At 34.3% G+C, this 20,280-nt stretch overlaps 1 protein-coding gene across 1 annotated transcript; it reads left to right on the top strand.

The window, feature by feature from the left end:
- Positions 1-507: 507 nt before the first annotated feature.
- Positions 508-19,554, top strand: LOC117113036 (acetoacetyl-CoA synthetase-like). The gene is made up of 16 exons (XM_033256259.1): positions 508-556; positions 815-1,020; positions 4,907-5,010; positions 6,368-6,485; positions 7,839-7,949; positions 9,446-9,575; positions 9,896-9,971; positions 10,301-10,381; positions 10,614-10,738; positions 11,388-11,575; positions 12,412-12,525; positions 13,159-13,284; positions 13,878-13,947; positions 14,062-14,120; positions 14,681-14,883; positions 18,702-19,554. Exons 2-16 carry the CDS (start codon positions 903-905, stop codon positions 18,837-18,839), a joined length of 1,761 nt encoding a protein of 586 aa, XP_033112150.1. The 5' UTR covers positions 508-556; positions 815-902; the 3' UTR covers positions 18,840-19,554.
- Positions 19,555-20,280: the final 726 nt, after the last annotated feature.

Here is a 20,280-nt window from a genome sequence, read left to right as displayed (position 1 = left end):
GCAGGATAGAAGCGTTGCCCGTCGATATGTGTTGTGATACATTATAATTGTACCTCTGGTCTGCTATGGGAAAAATTTTTCCCTACTAAAATTTTACTTTCCCCTCACTTACTCCCCCAGATTTCGGATTCTGGCGCCACCACTGGTAATAAGGAGTAATGCTATAAATGTAGGACAAGAATTGTACCCGGGACAGGACCATCTCTGAATCTGTTCTTGAGATTACTGAACACGTCTGATTTTTTTTCCCTTTTTAATCATTAAATACCCTACTTAACTTTTTGTACGCTGGTTTATATGATTTTCCATATTAAAGTTCTGTTTTTTTATTTACTTTGCACCTCGGAATATGTTTACCTAGATAAATTGCCCATTTTTAGGTTTTATATACACTTTATTGTTAGGCCATTTTTTTTTGCATACTACATTTTAAAATCTGGCATTGTGTTGCGCTAAATTAGAGTTGCGTAGCGCCCTCTATAGTAAAACTAGTTTATCGAGGAGCAGATGAGCAGTGAGAGTACAATAAAAGTGAGCTAGGTGACTACTACCAAAGATACTAGAAATACAAGATAGAGTTCTCGCATTGTAAAAATGAGGCGGAAGTCGTGCCCAACGTAGGCGGCGCCCTTCTTTTTAACCATTCAAGTTTCCTATACTTCGTGCCCAACGTACAGGGCGCCCTTTAGATCCAACTGTAGGGGGCGTCCCATTTTTCGTATTCCCACCATGCATTTCGGTGGAACACAGTGGAACACTTTTTTTGTGTGGAGAACTCTATCTTGTATTTCTAGTATCTTTGCTACTACCAAAGGCTATCCTTTCATTGAGAGAGTTCCCCAGCGAAACCATCGTTGTCAGTCCTGAGAAGAAGAACTCCTTAGTTAGTAGTAGACAAAATAATGGCTTCAAACGGCAGCTGCAGGAGTCATGATGTCATGTGGCAACCTTCCTCCGAAGATAAGACAAAGATGGGTCAATTTCGTATCCGTGTCAACCAAAGATATGGGCTGAATCTCAGTAAGCTTACAAACAATACATAATATTTAGTTAGAGTAGCAAGACAGCATGTATCGAATCATCATACCACCTCAGCTGATTATCCTTGCATGCCACAACCAGTGACATGTTTCTTGTTAGGCTATTTCCATTTTCTGCATGGCTACTAGTACTACTACTTTAGGCTGGTTACTACTAGGTGAAGGAGGAGATATTGTATTGAAGTTCCACTCACTGACCGCTCCACATCATACGAACGTAGCATCCCTGGACCCTGTCTGGCTCAGCTCAGCCTGGCCCCCGGGGCCTTTTTTGGGCCTGCCTACTAAGCCTGCCTAGCCTGGTGATAATGGTCTCATCAGTAACTTTGAGTTTTCAGAATTGTATCTAGCTAGGCTAAGTAATAGTTTAAAAAGGGGGTATTGATGGGGAATGCAATTGGTGGAGTTGGGGGGATGCTTGTCCAGGAATTTAATATTGGGGTCTGGGAAATGCCCCAGAATCTGTGGCTTTATCAATTATTGTATACTGTATACCTAGCTAGATTTTAAATGATTAGTTGTCGTTTATGGAATAAATTTTGGTTATATTAGGGCATATAGGCCCTAGGCATATAATTTTTTTCTATAGTGACTCAAGCCATGTGCAGAATCAAGGGGGCCCCCGCAGAAGGCCCCAGTGAGGTCGAGTGAATGTTGTTAATAATGAAGTATGGGGCTGTAAGGGAAATGCCCAGAGAAAAATTTATGCCCCATTTACCTGTTATTGGAATTGTCCAAAATGGATGACATTTTAACTCATAATATTTTTTCCATAGTGGTTTAGGCTTCTACACAAGGCCTAATAACTCCCCTCTCAAGGCTACTCTCCCTGTCTGTCCCCCTTTCTTGACGTTATTGCCAATTGTAACACTGACGATTTCAGTCCATCTTTGTCTATAAGTTCATATAAATTTAATTCTTGGTTGATATTCTGTTTAATAATTACAAGATTTGATCATTGAAATTGCAACTCTGTTTTGACCATAATATATACTTGCATGAAGCATGTATTTGTACCAGCAACTTGCACACTACCAGCTACTGTATCCTAACCAACATCTAATATTGATCACAGTATTGCAGACCTCCATCATACTGTAACATCCCCATGGGGTAAAATTATTTGGAGGTTGCTTTTGCCATTTTTTTATTTGTGTTTTCTGATGTTTTTGTGGATGCAATAGTTGTTTTTTAAGGCAAAACAAAGTTGTTTTTTTTTTTAAGTGTCTTGTTTCAGGGTGAAATGGAAAGTTGGATGACACATATTTGCAAAACAACTATAATATCAGAAAGAATAAAATACACTATGAATTAATACACAAAGATTAAGAATATTTTGCACTGCTGGTATTTGGTCGATGATGTGGCAGGCTAGGAAAAGGATAAGAAATTGTCAACAATTATTCAGCCAATCAAATTGTTCCATTCCGTACACACCCATTACAAACCCTCTGAATTGTTCAGTGATATTTATACAATGTTGCTGGTATTTGGTCTATGAAGCATGCATATCAACTTGCTCAGTCTGAGAACTAAAATAGTAAAGTTGAATTAATATATGGTTATGTGTATTTAATATGTAAATGTAAAATAAATAATTTTGTATATTTTATCCATAATACCAAAATCCAATCTAAATAAGATAGTATACATACTCCAAGTATGTTTACAAAGATATGGTTTTTTTCTCCCTCATAGAAATAAGATTTTAAATATAATAAACAATATAATGAAATAAACTAATGCTTGAAAAGCTATAAATAACCGTCTTCCTCTTTTGTTGATGCTACTCAAGTTTCCAATTCAAGAGATAGGCTTGAGCACAATTGGCTATTCTTACTACGTCTGTTGTAAAATGAGAAAAGAATAATGTATAAGCCTGTAGGAAGGCTTCTGTTTTTCACAAATGGGCAGACACACCTCAGCCCCATCATGGTTGGGAAAGATTTTAATACATATAATACCTCAGATGTAAAGATTTAGTCTAAACTCATAGCAGATAGTACAACTTGTAATGAGTCTACCCTTGACCAGTCTATTTAAGCATAAATATAATGCCAATCTATTAATATACAGGCATCACTGATTATTAACTAACAGACTATCCATGGACCTATGGACCTATCTATTCAGGTATGCAATCAATAGTACTGTATGGTATGCTCTTGTCTACTTCACTGTATATGCTAATGAGATTATTACAGTAGCAATGCCAAACAATAAACTATAAGCATTATTAGTGTCTATTAATAATATAGCTATAATAAAATCTTTTCACTATGGGGGAATATAACCCTTAAAATTAGTATTTTTACACTGACTAACCTTCGCACACACAGTTGACATAACAATAACAGCTTTCTAAGTTTGTGTTTAACAATATAGTACTGTACTCTAATTTGTATTTGACAATAAATGAATTGAATTGCTATTAATATTTTCTCCATGTTGACCTGCACTGATTTCTTACCTATATTTATCTTCTGCAAATTAAGCATACTGAAAAGACTAAGAAAATCAGAAATGTGTAGACCCTTAATTTGAAATTTAAATGAAGCATTGTGAAGTGTTTTAAACAAGCAAGTTGCAATGCCCTTGATAATCCACAAATTGTGAATGATACCAGCATTTTGTCATTACATATCAATAATTCAATTCAGTAATAAAACCATATGATTGTTAGTATGTGTACTGTAGACTGACACAATTGAAAATTTTAAAAAATTCTGCACTAGAGCCTTGTGCAAAATTATCATTAATAACTTCACAGGACAAAAAGTAATTGAATGTTTCTTTTTTCCTGACTAAATGTATAAAATATATAATAATAGGCCTATTATTTGTATAAAATATAATAATAACATAGTAGGCCTATTTCTTTTATTTTCAAGTATATTTATTTTGATTTTTACTTATTTCTTGTAAATTAATTTAATAAAAACTGTTTTAATAATGAAAATTAATGTTTCAACTTTAATGAATCAACAAGTATTTTCTTATCCTCCTACAACATACTCTGCATAACCAGTCCTCCTTGACTTTCTCTGGATGAGAAAAATGGATGTTATAAAATACCATTTATGTGCACTCTCGCATCAATGTTTTTATTTCACTGATGATGAAATACTAGTCATAAATTTAGAATTAAAACCATCATATTGTAACATTTTATTATTAAATTAAAATTGGATGACACATATTTACAAAACAACTATAATATCAGAAAGAATAAAATACACTATGAATTAAAACACAAAGATTAAGAATATTTTGCACTGCTGGTATTTGGTCGATGATGTGGCAGGCTACACAAGCCATTATAATATGATACAAAGGATAAGAGATTGTCAACAATGATTCAGCCAATCAAATTGTTCCATTCTGTACACACCCATTACAAACCCTCTGAATGGTTCAGTGATATTTATACAATGTTGCTGGTATTTGGTCTATGAAGCATGCATATCAACTTGCTCAGTCAGAGAACTAAAATAGTAAAGTTGAAATAATATGTGGTTATGTGTATTTAATATGTAAATGTAAAATAAATAATTTTGTATATTTTATCCATAATTCCAAAATCTAAATAAGATAATATACATCGTGTGGGAATTCAATATTTTGAATTAATTTGAGATTAATCAGTGGATCTTTCAGTTTTTAAAATCCAATCCCCTTACCAAGATTTATTTTAAAATAATTATTTGAAGTTTCAGATTATATAAAGGGGTGGGGAGGAATTAGTTAATTTTGAGGGGTTTTTGTTTTTTTTTTTCTTCCATTTTCAAATATTTTGTTGTTTTTATTGTTTTCCATATTTCATTTGTACTTTTTGTATTTGTATATTATTTTTATTCGTGTTGTAGCCTCCTACGATGACCTGTACCAATGGTCTGTGAAGAATTACTGTGAATTTTGGAAGGAATGTTGGGAGTTTGTTGACATAAAGTGTTCCAAGTCCTACGACCAGGTGAGAACAAACACCAATTATTCAAATCTATATATGGTGTTTATATATAATATATTCATATTATAATATAGGCTACTGTATTTATATGTGTGTATATATATGTGTATGTATATCACATTTTTATCATTCTTTTCCTCAATATTATATTTATATTTGTCTATAGGATCTATCAAATTGTTTTACCTCTTAAATGTATTTCTTCTATAATAATCTATACACTAATGTTAACATAAACTTTTAACTACTTTTAAAACTTATAATTTAATTGTTAAAGTATAATGTTTAATTACCAGTCTTTTGATACTTTTTTGTTTTTAGACAAATATCTCAAAGATGTAATTAGTAATGACACTATAGTTGAGTCATTTCCAGGGGTGATTCCTGTTTATATAGTCTAGGGGTTGTGAACTACCGGCCTGCTGGCCATTTCCGGCCCATGGGTGTATGTTATCTGGCCCTTTAGAACAAGCCTAAAATAACATTTTTCGATAGGCTTAAGTCTTGATTTCTTAAACCTTAAAAAGTTTTTGTATTCTGTTTTTGACTCCTAGACTTATGCCCTACATAATAATATCTATGTATTTAGTAATTAAACAAATCGGAATAAGTATTGCAGAAAATATCATGTAAATTATAAACCTGTCAGATTCAATGTTTACAGGCAGCTATTAGTAATAAGTTGGGTAAAATAGTTTAGAAATAGGCCTACACAATATAATTATAGTTAAAGCCACTATTATTGCATCGTTGCGCACTACGTAGCATGCAATGATGCAATAATAATGGCTTTAACTATAATTACATTGCCAACATTCTTTTTTAATTTAGGAGTGGCTACACCCCCTTTTAGATCCTAGATTGTTTAAAGAATTTCATGATCATTCGACCTTCAAATTGATTCAGTCTGCTAACTTGGCCCTTGTCATAATTGTTGGCATAATAGACTGTGCTTCATTGGAGACTAATAGTGCATACTAGGTATATGTAAAATCATTCTCCTACTACTCCCTTCCCCTACGCACCACTACTCACTACCATCTCTAAACCCCCCATCTAAACTCCCCATATAAACCCACCCCTTCCATACAATTACAGCCACACTGTATGAAACCTAATACTTGTGTATAATGAAATAGACGCTTAACAAGAGGCAGTTGCTTCTTCAAGTACTACTATTCTACACCTCCAATAAGTCCATATAGGGAAGTGTGATTATAAATTCATAAATTCTTTTCTTTTAAAGTATCCCTCGTACACATATCCCTTCCCAATCAAATACCTTTGATAAATTTGAAATATAGAATGAACAATATACAGCATGATCAGATGTGTATATATTTTTTTTTAATGTTTGCAGGTAGTCGATGTAACAAAGGGTGTTGATGATGTGCCAACATGGTTTGAGGGTGCTCTATTAAACTTTGCTGAGAATTTGCTGCGTTACGATGATGACCGCGTTGCTATATATACTGCAGGTACTCTCATTCATAGCAGTCGATACTTTTTAATAAAATGATAAATATTTGTTGTGTATGGTATAAACATGAAGAGGTGTATCTACGGAATTCATCCAAGTTCAGTTCTTACATAGGGGATACCACCAGTGTATACCCCAGTCCAGACCATCACATTTTATTTGACAAAACATGTGACATGTCTATATATGGTCATGATGACATCACATCATGACCATATATAGGCACAGCATGACTATATATGGGCATACAAGAGTTTTTTGTCAAAGAAAATTTGATAGTCTGGACAGAATGTTATTCTACTGAACTAATCCTGCTTTTGTGTATTAATATTTTTAAATAACCATTAAATTAAAATATTTTTGATATTATAATATAATAACTTCAAAATAATTTTTTCTAAATAATGTTGTTTGCATATAAAAAAAATTTTAATAATTGTTTTTTTTTACCCTGTAAATTAAAGAACTGTAATCCTAATTGTTTAAATTATATCTATTTTTTATAATTACTGAATTATCTAATAAAGCGTTTTTGATAATTTTAATTTATTTCTAAATTGTAAATTTTACTGCTATTTCTTAATATTTCTTGAATGTGCTGCGTTCTTTCATTTGTTTGACTTTCTTTTTAAATGTGCCTTTTTAATGTAATTGACTTTTGGTAATATTTGCTATTTTTAGTGGTTAGGGTTAGTGCAATTTTCAATGTTTTCTTTCCGTCTTGAGGACCCCAATGGAAATACGTTTACTCGTAAACTTTCTTGGGTATATTCCTCAGTTCATTCAGTTGATATTGTTCTTTGTACTCTTTATCTGGTTCTGCACTTTTGTATTGTTTCGGTTTTATCTCTCTGAATGAACTGAATAAACTGAAATGAAATGACCATATATAGGCACAGCATGACTATATATGGGCATACAAGAGTTTTTTTGTCAAAGAAAATTTGATAGTCTGGACATAATGTTATTGTACTGAGATAATCCTGCTCCTCATGTAATTGTATTTATCAGTTTTGGCATGGTTGCTTAGTTAGAACCAACCACCGATGTACACCTCTCCTCCAACCAATGCATGTCTATTAAGCTAAGCATAGGACAAGATAATTCAAATATTAAGAATATTAAATATGATAACAACCTTGATGAAAGTATTTACAGTTAAACTAACTTTGTCTAACTCGAATACTTTCTAAGTCGATCCTTTATATTACAAGCCAAATTGTTGTGGTTTCCATTAATTAACAATCGGTAAGTCGAAATTTTTTTTTTTTTTTTTCAAGTCAAATAATTTTTCAATGGAAATTTGGATTCAACTATGGCAAGTTCAACTGTATGTTTTTTGTTTTCTAAGGTGAAAGAAGAGATGTGGAGCAATTAACTTTCAAGCAGCTCCGAACAAACGTAACAAAATATGCTGCAGCTATGAAAAAGATGGGCATCAAGAAAGGGGACCGAGTTGTAGGTAAACAGAAGTTTACTTATTCATGCTTTAACTGAACACCGACAGATTCAAGGGGGAACCAAGTTGGTCTGACTCCCTTCCCCCTCAAAAAATTTTTAAAAATGAAAAAGAACTGTAGTGAAAAAAATAGTCATTATGTAGAATTTGCAGTTTATGTAAAATTTACTTTCTAATGCTTTTTCATTGCTTTTGATGGAATATATATTTATTAAATCTAAATAATATCAATTATTCTTGTTAGTATTATATAAAAATACATAAGTAACTCGATGAATAGAGATGAATAATTATTAATTCATTACTAATTATATTTAATAATAATAACATTTATTCATTTTCAGGGTATTTTGAATAACGAACAAATCATTTATTTCATTATTATAGCAGGAATAATATTTGTATTGTAAAATTGGTTCATTTAACAGAGAACATGTTTTTTATTTATATAATTATGTTTGTTAAATGCCTGGCTTGCAATGCTGTTGGAAGTGTGACGTTCACAATACGACCCCATTATTGGATTGTATTACAATGACTTTATTGATTATAACTACAGTAGTCAACTTACTGTATTTCAGTTCAACTTTATATCACAGATTAAGCCTACTGTATATAAATTCTGCTTGATATTACATAGTGTGTTGCATTTCACAGCTTTAGCAGACAAACTTTTATCCTTCTCATTGTAATAAATTTAATTTACTGATGAAATGCTAGCATATCATCTTAAATGGCCATGATAGCCATAATTACATAAAATTATCAGTAATTAACAAATGGTTTATCAATTTATTAATTAATTACATATTTTACAAGAACATGAGAAAATAAACCAATGCTTTCTAATTGGAGAATTAAAGAGATATAAGTGCAGATAGCATATACAAAAAAAAAATACCTTTTTTTTTACTGTTGTTAATGTTGTTTAGTTGTTGTAATACAATTAGTGTACTCTATATTATTATGAACTGAGATGAGAGCCCATATCTGAGGGTCTCTACTATCAAGTAAACAAGTACTATAGTTCCTCTGATATAAGCTCACCCCCCCCCCCCCTTACATAATTATGTAAGGGTTGCTGATAATGAGCATTTGGCGCGGTGTGTAAGGTGTTGGACTTCTGATCAGGGTTTCGAGACCCACGCTCGTCGCATTGCTTGTGTCCTTGTGCAAGGCACTTTACTTACCGTTTACCCCTCTCTACCCAGGAGTATAAATGGGTACCCGGTAGGATGGTATGGCATTGGTATGCATTGAATGTATGGGATACTCCCCAGGGAGCAGAGAAAGTTGCACAATGGGAGGATCTGCCAACTCGGTATTCAGTGATCAGGGAAATAATGACGCCAGCGCCTTGTATATAAATTCTGACCATTGACGGCTTCTCCGGAGGATTCAGGGAGGAAAAAGTCGGAAAATTTTGGACCTCCGTTAAGGAATAAGGCTATATTATTTTTGGAAAAAATATAAATGCATTGATTTATGATTTCTTGCAGGTTACATATCCAACTGCCCTGCAGCAGTGGAAGCCATGTTGGCTGCAGCTAGTATAGGAGCAGTATGGAGCTCAACGTCACCTGATTTTGGTGTGACGGTATGTGTGAATGATATGGGACTGAGTGAAATGTAAAGATTTACAACATGTTATAAAATCTATCATGTCTAACTACTCAAAACATATGTCCCTTTACAGGGCCACCATAATGCAAAAAGGAATTTGTAAGTTTCTGTCTGTTTAGTGTATTTCAAAACCATAACGATAAACAAAGCATATGCAAAGAATCCAACAGCAACGCTCATTTGTCTATAACGCCCTGTTATAATCTAAAACCATGTGGACTGAGTGAGACTGTCTCTTATACACATCTAGATGTGTATAAGAGACAGCTACAGGAGAGCCTAAATGGATGGTTCACTCTGCTGGAGTAAGTATTATGGTGACTTCCATTCAATCACCCCCTCTATATCATGTATTCATCAGGTACTACAGGAGAGCCTAAATGCATGGTTCACTCTGCTGGAGTAAGTATTATGGTGACTTCCATTCAATCACCCCCTCTATATCAGGAGAGCCTAAATGCATGGTTCATATGCTTGATTACTACAGTACTTGTAAATCATTCTCATATTACGCGGCTAATGCACACATGCATACATTTTTTAGGAAATAATGGCTCCTTTGAGCTCTATTTTCTATAGGGTCCTCAGAACTTGACTATAATTGTATGTTAGAATAGGTATTACAAGTTAAAATAATGAATTTGAATCTGATAAATATTTTAGCATAGTAACATAAGTTATTGAAAAATTATACAATAAATGTATAACTTGGTAACTTTATTCATTCTCAGGGTACTTTAATTCAGCATCTTAAGGAGCATATTTTGCATGGTAACACAACAAGAGATGATACAATGTTATATTATACCACAGTAAGTACTTTCATTGAGCCTTGTCACATCTAATATTTATTGCAACCATCATTATTATTGTGTATTCTCAACACCATCATTAATGTCATTGCCATTATCACATCAATGATTATAACTGATATGGATTTATTTTACAATATGTAGTATTAAATTTTGTTTCACAAAACTAAATTTACAATGGCAATTGATGGCTTTTGTAGCAATAAATATTGAATCTCTTGTTTGGATGTAGACTGGTTGGATGATGTGGAATTGGCTAGTAAGTTGTCTTGCTGTTGGTGCTAGCATTGTCCTCTACGATGGCTCCCCTCTGCTGCCAACTGCTAACGTCCTCTGGGATCTTGTCGACCAAATTGGGTAGGTATCAATATGCCAACAAACATATCAAGCTCCTTGTGCTGTAAATACTCGGTAATGTTGTAGTTCACTGTTTTCCAAAAAGTTTACAGACTTCGCATTGGATAATTTTAACCAAGACGGAGAATAACTTTAACTTGGTCAAATCGTGCAGCTGCTTGCATTGAGATTTGAACATGCATTATGTATTATCCAGCCTGTGGCTAAACAGATTATATCCTGCATTTTACATTCTGTAAAAAGTTTTACTAGCATGTGCTTAGGAAGATTCAGTGTTTCTATTTGACAGTTCCTATTTGGAGAAAAAAAAACTGGCTACTATTCTTAAGCCGGGCACTTACTGCGTCATACGACGGTTGTACGGCCATCGGCCGAGGAATCTCACTACGCTGCTCCCTTAGAGCGTTAGACAACGTGACATCCTCTGCCGATTGTCAGTGGCAGTCTGAATGGATCGTTAAGAACGATATATTGCATGCGCATCATGGTGTTGCATTCTCCATAGCATCATGCTGGCCAACAACCGTCGGGCATAGTGAGTCCCCGGCTTTACCGGGCAACGCTTGTGTGTCCGTAGTTTGTGAATGCTGCTTTGCACATTCAAAATAGTGAAACGGTGTCATAATTTCTAGTGATTTTGTGTTTTCAGAATCTCCATCTTTGGAACAGGGGCTAAGTGGTTGTCGGTTTTGCGAGATAAAGAGGTCCACCCAGCTGAGACTCATAGTTTGAGAACCTTGCATACCATCTTATCTACTGGTTCACCTTTGAACCCTGTCTGTTATGATTATGTATATGAACATGTGAAAAAAAACCTTCTACTTGGATCAATAACAGGTATGTGATAAGTTACAGTTGAACTTGCCTAATTCGAATCCAAAATGCTATTGAAATATTGTTAGACTAAGAGAAAATTTGACTTGCAGATTGTTATATGATGGAAAACAACAATTTGCCATGTAAAATTAGATAGACTTAGAAATTATTCGACTTGGGCACAGTTGACTTAGGCAAGTTTAAATGTATTATGGAATGCTTTCATAGTCTATCAGAATTTACCTGGAATTAAATTAATCTCTTGTACTAAGGCAGTGGCGAATTCAAGGGGCGGAGGCTGAGCTAGCCCGGCCCCCCCTCCCCTAAATTTTTCAAAATTATTTAAAAAATTAAGAATAAAAAGGATAATTATAATTAAATTTTGGTCAGAGAGTTCTATTTCTGGCCATCTAGAGGGGCCATAATCATAAACTGTCTTGCCTCAGCCAACGATGGTGGGGTTGATGTGGTCAAGACCCTCCCTCTATGAATGTCTCTCCCTGGGCCCTCTCTATTTCGATTTTGGTGGATCTGCTATTGTAAAATCAAGAAATCTCATACATTCGCAATTTCAGAGCTGGTATAATTTACCATATTTAAATTTGATTACTAAATTTTTTTTTACGTTTTATTGAATTGTCTGCAATTTTATATTTTTATGTGAAAATAAAATAAGGAAAATAAAATTTATTCCTAAGGTCACCGAGTCCTGTTGCAATCCTCTATCTTCTTAACATCATTAAATAGGAAGTGTTCTCATCATCTGTGTTCACATCAACTGAGGTGGAACTACTTATTTAAGTCTTCTTCACATCTCTTAAGTGTCATTATCATCTACTGTATGTTTATTTATACAGGCGGCACAGATATCATCTCCTGCTTCGCTGGTCAGAACTGGGCTGTACCGGTTATTCGAGGGCAAGTGCAGAGTCGGAACCTTGGAATGGCTATTGAAAGTTGGAGTGATAGTGGTATGTCTTTTCAATAATTATGATTATGATTGATTTATGCGGTAGAACTTATTTTTTGCATAACTCAGTTATACGATCGCTCAGTTTTACGTACGCCTCACATGGACGATGATGTTATCAAAAGTAAAAAGAAATACTCAAAACATATGTCCCTTTACAGGGCCACCATAATGCAAAAAGGAATTTGTAAGTTTCTGTCTGTTTAGTGTATTTCAAAACCATAACGATAAACAAAGCATATGCAAAGAATCCAACAGCAACGCTCATTTGTCTATAACGCCCTGTTATAATCTAAAACCATGTGGACTGAGTGAGATGAACAACTACTATCGGTGCACAAATAGTTTCTTTTCTACTAAAAGGTCAAAGGTCACCACAGATTTAACCCAACCTTGATTTTACAAATCCCCTGATTTAAGTACGCTCTCCGGTCCCGTACCGTATGTAAAAACGAGGTTCTACTGTAGTAAGTTATTATTGTAATAGTGGCAGGCAAATATATTGATATTACTTGATACATATTGGAGATGCACATAACCTGAAACATTAATATGACACAAAAGATCAAATTTGATTCATTGTTGACTATTGATATTATTATTCATATTGATTATGTATTTTTGTTACATTTAGGGGAGCCTCTGCTTGATTGCAGTGGTGAGTTGGTCTGCACTAAACCTTTCCCTTCACAGCCTACTCACTTCTGGAATGATGAGGACTGTATAAAGTACAAGAAGGCATACTTCATTAAGTTTCCGGGTAAGCTTTAACGTAAGAAATTAAATACAGTAGACAGTGGCAGATTCAAGGTGGGCTGGTCGAAGGTGGGCTAGGCACCCCCTAAATTTTTTTAAATGGAGAGAAAAGGAAAATTATATTAATAATAATAATCATAAATGTTCTTACCACAACATCAACCATGGTGGGGCCCTTCATCTGTGAAAGTCCCTCCCTTCCCCTTCCTCCTCTTTCGAATTCCTCGATCCACCACTGGTAGAACCCCCTCCTTTGGGACAACCCTATTAAGGGGACACCCCTGTCAAAGGGACACTGTTGATCCCGAAGTTGTCCCCATAATGGGGTTTCTACTGTAGTACAGTTACCCGAATATGGTTAATTTGATGCATGGTTTAAAGGTATCAATTATTCAAATATCTCTGTTCTGTCACTTTTTTTTTTGTAAAGTGTATATTGTTGTAAGTGTAACATTGCTACAATTGTTTTTGGCATTGCTGCTGTTGTCACTGCTGCTGTTGTAGTTATTACTGCTACTCCTGCTGCTGCTATTGTTGCTTTCTTTGACAATAAACACAATCCATTCATATGATATGCATATTTTTATGTTAATGTAGGTGTTTGGGCTCATGGAGATTTCTGTACAATTGATTCAATCAGCGGGGGCATCATCATGCAAGGAAGAAGGTAATAAGGCCATGCACAATATGTCTTTTAAGAAATAGTAAAGCCATATTATTTTATCTTTGAAATTACTGTGGAAATCCTTACTAATGCTAAGAAATTGCTTTGTTCTTTTAGTGATGGAACATTGAATCCAAATGGTGTGAGATTTGGTAGTTCTGATATATACTCTGTTAGTAAGTACAAAAAAAAACAACTTTGCATTTCATAAACATTTAGTTTTGCTGGCAGAAAAGGAATCAAATTCTTTGTGTCAGATGCCTAAAATACCATACACGATTGCTGTCATCACACATTGATCCCACTCAAATTGGTCATACACAAATTTTCATGACACAACCACCATTCTCATTAAAGATTCACTCTCTTATCAAAAAACTAGTTGTGTTTCTCAATAGTAATAGTAATAATAATAATATAATAATAATAATAATAATAATAATAATAATAATAATAATAATATTTAATAATATTTAATATATTCATATGGAGTATTATGACAGAGCTTTTATGTGCGTTACATATAAAACTAAATCAGAGCACAACCTAAAACTAACCAGGACCACCATGAACATTAAAAATCATCACCACCACAACGTTCACCGGCAATTTAAGGTGCAAGACCCATCAGTACATAATGGTGTGGTTATCTAGGTGGTTCTGACAAACATCTAAATTCAAAACAAATGTGCTATCATGTAATTTGTAGTTACTCTTTGTTTGAATTTGACTTCAGTTGAGCCAATGATTGAGATAGATGACAGCCTATGTGTGCCTCAGTATAACCGTCATCAGGAAGAGAGAGTGATTCTGTTTCTAAAAATGGCCAAAAATTGCCAGTTCAATGACCTCATTGTCAAGGCTGTCAAGAGTAAAATCAGACAAGAATTATCAGCACGACACATTCCCGCCATAATTCTTCAGACTGAAGATATTCCCGTAAGTATATGCTGTGCACAGATATAGTATTTATCATCTGCACTATTATCTACATCATCATTATCATCATCATCATCATCATAGTCATTGTTACCATCATCAACATCACCATCATCGTCCTCATCTACGCCACGGCCGACATCACCACCACCATCATCATCATGTGTAGCTATGCATCCTTTGTATCTCGCAATTGTGATTGTTGTACATAAAAAGAATTATATCAATTTTTTTTTATTTATATTTTATTTTTATATAATGGAGATTATATATGACATTGCATATGTAGCAGATCAATATTGAATTTAATTGAGTATTATTAGACTTTCATGGTCACAAAAGTTTGCTGTAATTTGATCAAGAAGTCAGATAGTCAGATATGTTTAGTAAATTTTTTAGCAGATTATATTGTATTATTTATTACATTTTTAACCCCAGTTTTGAATAGCTTTTTTCCGATTAAAATCTTAGATAGCTTGATACTAGGGATAAAGGCACAATACTCCAGAAATTTCTCAAGTTTTAGTTTAGCAGACCTAATTTTTAGTTCCTTTGAGACCTTAGGTCACAGTGGAACTATTGGGATGATACAGATGTGAAATGTGTATGTGAAATGTATGGCCACAACATGTTGGTATGTTTGTAAACAAATGGGCTCCTAAACAGTGCTTCACGGCGAGTATACAGTGTGTCCCATATTTATTGGTGGACATGTAATTGTGCAAGAAATGTTAGTTTTTTTTGGTTAGATAAAAAATGTAAGCCGTATGCGATAAAACATATACCCCCTACCACCATTTTTGAGTTTTTTTAGGGAAAATTTTGATTTGCGCATGTCGACATTTTGTTTTTATCGTGAGAACGTTAGCAGTAGACATAGGACAGTATACCTCCATGTTCAAACTAATTACAAGTTTATTATGTATATTAAACCATACATTTAAATCAATATGTTTTCACAATCGTATGTGCTATTTAAATATGAGTATGAATTAAATATAATAGCCCACAAAATATTGACAAAAACCCATACACGTCGACAGTTCTTTCTTTTGTGACGCTAGGCCTAGGCTGGGTGGCCCAACCAGAGAGAAAGTAATGGGCCTGGCCTAGCTAGGGTTATGTGGTTAATTTGTTAATAAGACCCAAAAAAAATATATATACTTGTTTAGCATCACCACCCGACCCTGGTTTTTGACATGCTTCTGTTTTTTCATATGCCAAAAATTGTCTAATTTGGCCCGGAAATGTTCAAAAAATGACCGATAACGATTGTTTTCCTTGTATTTTTTTTTTTTTTATCATAAAGCGCACCACTAACTGTATATTTTTGCTGCGACAGTCGGTAAAAATGCTGTTTTTGTTACTTTAAATCATTAACAAAAGTCTACAGAAGTTATAAGAGATAGGAATGTCTTCCCGGATGGAAGTGCTATTCAGCAAAATGTATCGCTATCTGAAGCGTTTTTCAAACAGGCAAATCCAGGCCTAGATGAGGAGGCCTAGGCCTTCATGAGGTCCAGGAAACCTGCTTTCTGTCATCCGGCCTAGGAGCGAGTGTGTGCGTGTACAACAACCATAAGGCGAGACACTTTCTATTCCTTGTTTCGCGTACTTATTTTGTCGGAGGAGGGCGGAATAAAAAATTTTTTAAAATATAGTTTTCTTATTTAGCAAATAGTCTTGGCAAAATCATCCAGACGGAGGAGACAAAAATAAAATTTTAATTGTGAATGTAAAATGGGATGGTTAAATGATTCAAATTTATATATATAATTAGGAAGAAATATACATATTTTATCTTTGGAGATTTCAAGGTAGCGGAGGGTGTAATAAAAATAAAGAAAAACTTTTTTTTCTGAAATTTTCACTTTTTTGTGGCGGTGGGTGCACAAATTTGCCAAAAATAAAATTTTATTTTTATTTGAAATCATCAATATTTGCAGTCGGTGGGTTTTCTAAACAAGGTATAAAAAAGATCTCGCCTAATGGTTCTTCATTCTTCTTCGATGTGTGGATTCTGCTGTAGATATAAAGAGTACAAGTATTTAAATTTGTTTAAAATTAGAAAAGACGACGACAACGGCGGTGGGTCAGAAACTTTGTCAATTGTTACCATATCACGATAACTAAAATTTGGCAAAATCCGATTAGTTTCAAATTTAGTAGAATGCAGTGAATGACTTTGGTGACTATTAATTATCGCAATTCTCAAATTTCCTTTTAGTTTTTGCATACAAAGGAACGTACACACCCGCAGTGTTCTGGTTGGTATATAGTCAGATATTTAGATTTTAAACCATATTTATAGAGAGTGACCCATCCAGCATATCCTAGAAGGTCGACTGATATTCAGGGACCCTCTAAAATATATGAAATAATGTGATGCTCTATCACCAAAGTCTCTTTAGGAGGCTTAGGTAATGGAGTTGTTTTTAGCGGTGACAAAAAGTCATGATGTCACAGGAGTTGAACCCAGAACCCTGGGATTAGAAGGCAAGCATCTTAACCACTAAGCTATCCAACTCCACTCCATAGGTGTTCATGAACCGGTGATCTTATTTACAGTCTTGTATCTAGGAGTATTGAAATGGGGTGGGGGAGTGGATGAGGTGAAGTTTATAACAGACTATAGCATTTCAAGTATTGAATTTTATTCATTAAATTTCATTTCTCTTAAAGCCCCATTCCTGAAAAAATTTCACTAAAAAAGGATTTTTTTTTTAGAAAAAATGCATATGCATTACTCTAATTATCATAAACCATGGAAAAATATTGGGATAAATTTTAGATTTATAGAAAATGATAAAAAAAATGAGAAATAGACTATTTCTCATAGAAGATTACCATTTTCTCAACAAATTCTTCGTTACTATGCAAATTCAGAGGTTGTAGATCGCATCCGCTGGAATACTCTCGCTTTTGTGTATACTTTATACATTCAATAAAGTGCGGCCTATAATGAGATTAGTTTTTGGTACATCTAACATATCTCAGGCCTGCATGATCGACCGCAGTGTGCATCTCGCACACTGCGGGCGATCGCGTAGGCCCGAGATATATTGGTTTAATTGTCAAATTCTTGGTCAGAATCATTTTTGAAAATCAAATTTGAAATAATTCCAAGGAAATGTTATTTTTTAGAATCTGAATATATATAGCGCCTTTCACAATCTGCAGATTTTACAAGCGATTATAAAAGACGCTGGCACTATAATATTTCCCTGGTCGCAGGATGCTGAATTGGCAGATCCGCACATTATGCAACTTTCTCTGCTCCCTGGGGAGTATCCCTGGTCACTGCTGCTTGAACGCGCACGACCCATACATTCAATGCCGTACCATCCTACCAGGTACCCATTTATACTCCTTGGTGGAGAGAGGCAAATACAAGTAAAAGTTCCTTGCCCAAGGACAATGGGACTTGCCGGGAATGGGGCTTCAAAATGATAATAAAAACTAAATACAAATCCTAATATGTAGCTTATTACCTTATCAAAGACAGTACAGGTATATCTTAACTGTATCTTTATTTTATCTGAGAGGGTGTTCTTGCCTCTTGCACTGAACATTAGGTTTTCATTGGAACTTTTTTGCTCGGCTCTTCGAATAACCATCACATATTTATATATTTTATTTATTCTGCCTTTAACGTGATAACACTTTCAGTGACGCAGCACTGATCTCACTAGTGGATCACATGAACAAAAAAGTAGAACAAAAACATACATAAAAAAAAAAATTTAAAAAAAAATTAGGTGAATTTGAATAGGACAGAAAAAGAGGAAATTTATCTTACTTTAGTCTATTTTTTTCAGTACACTTTAAGTGGGAAGAAAGTTGAAGTTGCTGTGAAGAAGATCATAGCTGGCGAGATAGTTGAAAGCAGAGGCGCTTTTCGCAATCCTGAGTCTTTGGACTTGTACGAAAACCTTATAGAATTGCAAGGCTTTTAAAAATGTGACCAGGTTTTTGATGAGGGGGAGGTCCTGGTTTAATCTCTATACAGGTCTTTCAGTTTGTGCCATTTTGGCATGGAAATTCTTAATATACAGTATTTGGATATTTTGGAAGCCATCTTGTGGCAATGCTTCATTCAATATAGTGCAATTCTACTGAAAAATGTAACGATTCTTGTCCCAGAAACATGTGCCTTTTTATCAATTTTAGAATTCAAATTTATTTAATAATTTGAGAATTACTGTAGGTTATACGGTATACCACCTGGTACCCATCCGTTATTATTTATTGTAATGTAATGTATTTAGATTTGTATACCGCTTTATACTGAAGTCTTAAAGCGGACGAGGCATTATGACCTACCTCGTACTGTAACTTCCTTCCTCAGCTGCCCGGTGTTGGCTACTCACAGTTATTAACATCTGTTTAAGTCAATGATAAAAGTAAAGTCATTTTTCAATGATTTCTTGCTATGAAAATTGTTTTCTGGCAGGTATTTTAAAGGATATATATGAAATCACTATAGAATAGATTATTTAAACGTCTGAATTGCTCAACAAAAGCAGTCAGATGATTAATATAAGATTTAAACAATACATCATATTGATGCAATATTTATTCCTATTGAATCAATATTTCATCATATTGGTGAAGAGTTCTTTATTTTAAAAATTAAGTTTATTTCAATAAAGTTGGTATAGAATATTTAAATTTATATTAGTGTGTATTAATACAGTGTGTTTTATTTTCCATAGAATGATTTAAATATAATTATAAACAAAATGGAATTATGACCAAAAAAGAGCAAAGCTTGTACATTGTTCTGGCCCGTAATGTCCGTAACCAGGCTCATGGGGAGGGGTTTTCTATATATAAATTTGTTTCTCAAAGTGTTTCTTTCAATAAAGAAAGTTAAAAATACTACAACAGTAGTAAACAAAACATCCCTTGGTTACAGACCTGGTGTTGAACTTTGCAGTCTTGTTCAAATTTCTCATTGGTTTTTTTTGTGTCTGGTACAACACATTAATAGGTAAGTTTATCTCACCAATAAGCATAATGCGTAGGCCTACCTATTAATCAGGATGATTGCCTCATCATTAATAACGGTTGACAATGAGGCTGAGGCAGTACTCTCGCACTTTGAAGATGTATACAAGCTTTCGCTGGCAGCCAATTGGACACCTGATAAGGAGTGGCGTAATTGGCACGCCTTTGAAAAATACTAGCCCCCCCCCCACCAAAAAAAATAAATTCATGCACAAGTAGTTAAAAAATCACCTAAAATTACCTTATCTTGCGAGCCAGTGCCCCTCACCTAATCATTGTGCGCCTTACATGAGTTTTACGCTCCCTTATCAGGGCCCCCCCCCCCAATTTCAAGACTTCTAGATACGCCACTGCTGATGTGGTTGGAAATTGTCTGCCAGCAGGGGT

The sequence above is a fragment of the Anneissia japonica genome, unplaced genomic scaffold, assembly GCF_011630105.1.
Source record: "Anneissia japonica isolate Jap-2015-1 unplaced genomic scaffold, ASM1163010v1 scaffold288039_len1115542_cov189, whole genome shotgun sequence".
Lineage (NCBI taxonomy): Eukaryota > Metazoa > Echinodermata > Crinoidea > Comatulida > Comatulidae > Anneissia > Anneissia japonica.
Note: the sequence above shows the minus strand (reverse complement) of the source record. Positions and strands in the feature narration are given on the sequence as shown.

Bases quoted from the DNA above. Each gene is read 5' to 3' on its own strand.
- LOC117113036 (XM_033256259.1), top strand. From the start codon at position 903: ATGGCTTCAAACGGCAGCTGCAGGAGTCATGATGTCATGTGGCAACCT. The intron at 1,021-4,906 runs GTAAGCTTACAA...TTCGTGTTGTAG, and splicing joins AAGATATGGGCTGAATCTCA to CCTCCTACGATGACCTGTAC. The intron at 11,576-12,411 runs GTATGTGATAAG...TTATTTATACAG, and splicing joins TCTACTTGGATCAATAACAG to GCGGCACAGATATCATCTCC.